The sequence below is a fragment of the Poecilia reticulata genome, linkage group LG22 (genome assembly GCF_000633615.1).
Source record: "Poecilia reticulata strain Guanapo linkage group LG22, Guppy_female_1.0+MT, whole genome shotgun sequence".
NCBI classification, from domain to species: Eukaryota; Metazoa; Chordata; class Actinopteri; order Cyprinodontiformes; family Poeciliidae; genus Poecilia; species Poecilia reticulata.
This window is the reverse complement of record NC_024352.1, coordinates 6,136,796-6,138,133: the sequence shown is the minus strand read 5'-3', so window position 1 is coordinate 6,138,133 and position 1,338 is coordinate 6,136,796. Positions and strand designations below refer to the sequence as shown.

General features: G+C 35.0%; 1 protein-coding gene across 2 annotated transcripts in view; it reads left to right on the top strand.

Annotated features, from left to right (window-relative positions):
• Nucleotides 1-1,338, top strand: part of plek2 (pleckstrin 2) — a 9,600-nt gene that overhangs the window by 1,020 nt on the left and 7,242 nt on the right. Inside the window, exons 2-3 of one of the 2 annotated variants that reach the window (XM_008398904.2) lie at nucleotides 60-174; nucleotides 311-475. In XM_008398904.2, the coding sequence (XP_008397126.1) occupies nucleotides 121-174; nucleotides 311-475 (219 nt within the window). In that variant the 5' untranslated portion in view covers nucleotides 60-120. The remainder of the gene's footprint in view (nucleotides 1-59; nucleotides 175-310; nucleotides 476-1,338) is intronic. The other variant, XM_008398903.2, reaches the window with a different exon arrangement.

Genomic DNA, 1,338 nt, shown 5'->3' with positions numbered 1-1,338 from the left:
GTGTGTGTGTGTGTGTGTGTGTGTGTGTGTGTGTGTGTGTGTGACTCATTCATCCTCAGAATAAAAGCATGAGCAGGCAAGAAGAGGCTAATCAGACTTTTTAACCACACACTGAAGAACATGGACACAGACAACAAAATTCCTGTCCTAAGAGAGGGCTTCCTGGTGAAGAGGGTAAGAACATTTCGTCATTATTATCATTATTATTATTATTATTATTATCAAAACGTATCTGAAGTGTAAATTTTAACTGAATCAGATTCCCCACATAAATACATGAGTTTAAAAAGTTTTTAAAATGTATACTCAGGGCCACATAGTTCACAACTGGAAGGCCCGCTGGTTCGTGCTGACGCCCGATAAGTTGCTGTACTACAAATATGAAGGAGGGAAACGGGATTCATGTCAGAGAGGGAAAATCCTGCTGAAGGACTGCCTCATAACATGTCCGTTCCTGGAGTATGAGAATCGGCCGGTGAGTTGTTCGGGAACATAAACACACTTTAGAAAGGAAAATGACTAAATTTACACAACAACCAAACGGCATCAACATAAATTTGGACGAAAGTAACATTTAAAAAACAAGAAGAACATGGTTTCACACTTGTACATACTGTTATACATTGTCTTCTTTCTGTGGTGTGGATGGGTAATAATTTCCATTCTGAAAACGTAATTAATGTTTAAGTGGAAAAACATTAAGTTCGCACAGCCTTTATTTCTGTTAATTATGATAATTTTCCGCTTTCAGGTAATTAAAACATTTAAGAGTATATTAGAACATATCAATAAAAGATTTTAAGTCCAAAAAAGTGAACTTCATGAAAAATATGTTTCATACTTTGCTGAAAGATTGTTGCAATCTAAAAAATGAGGCTAATCTGACTGAATATTCAATTTTCTACATAAGCTGTAGAATATCTAAAATATTTTTTATTTTTCCAATATTGATTTAATACCATGACAATTAGAAGTCAATGTTATCATAGAATTAGATTTTCATGCTGTTAATGTCTGAATATAGTGAGTCTATAAAGCTGAAGAACGTCAACAGCATGTGTCAGCATGCTAATTAGCTAGCTTACGCTAGCTAATTAGCAGATAAAGTGCTAACGTTATCACAGGTGTACAAACTCATTCGTAAAAATATTACCAGGTTTAGGGTCATTAAAATTATTATGTAGAATCATTTTATCATCTTATTTCATCCTAGACTATTTCAAATTGTCTGGAAAACAGTCAATCTCCTTCTGTTCTCCTCAGTAACCAAAGAACTGGGTCAACTGTGACCAGTTAGCTAGCCCCCCATCTCTTCTGTCCCAAGAACATTAACTCAGG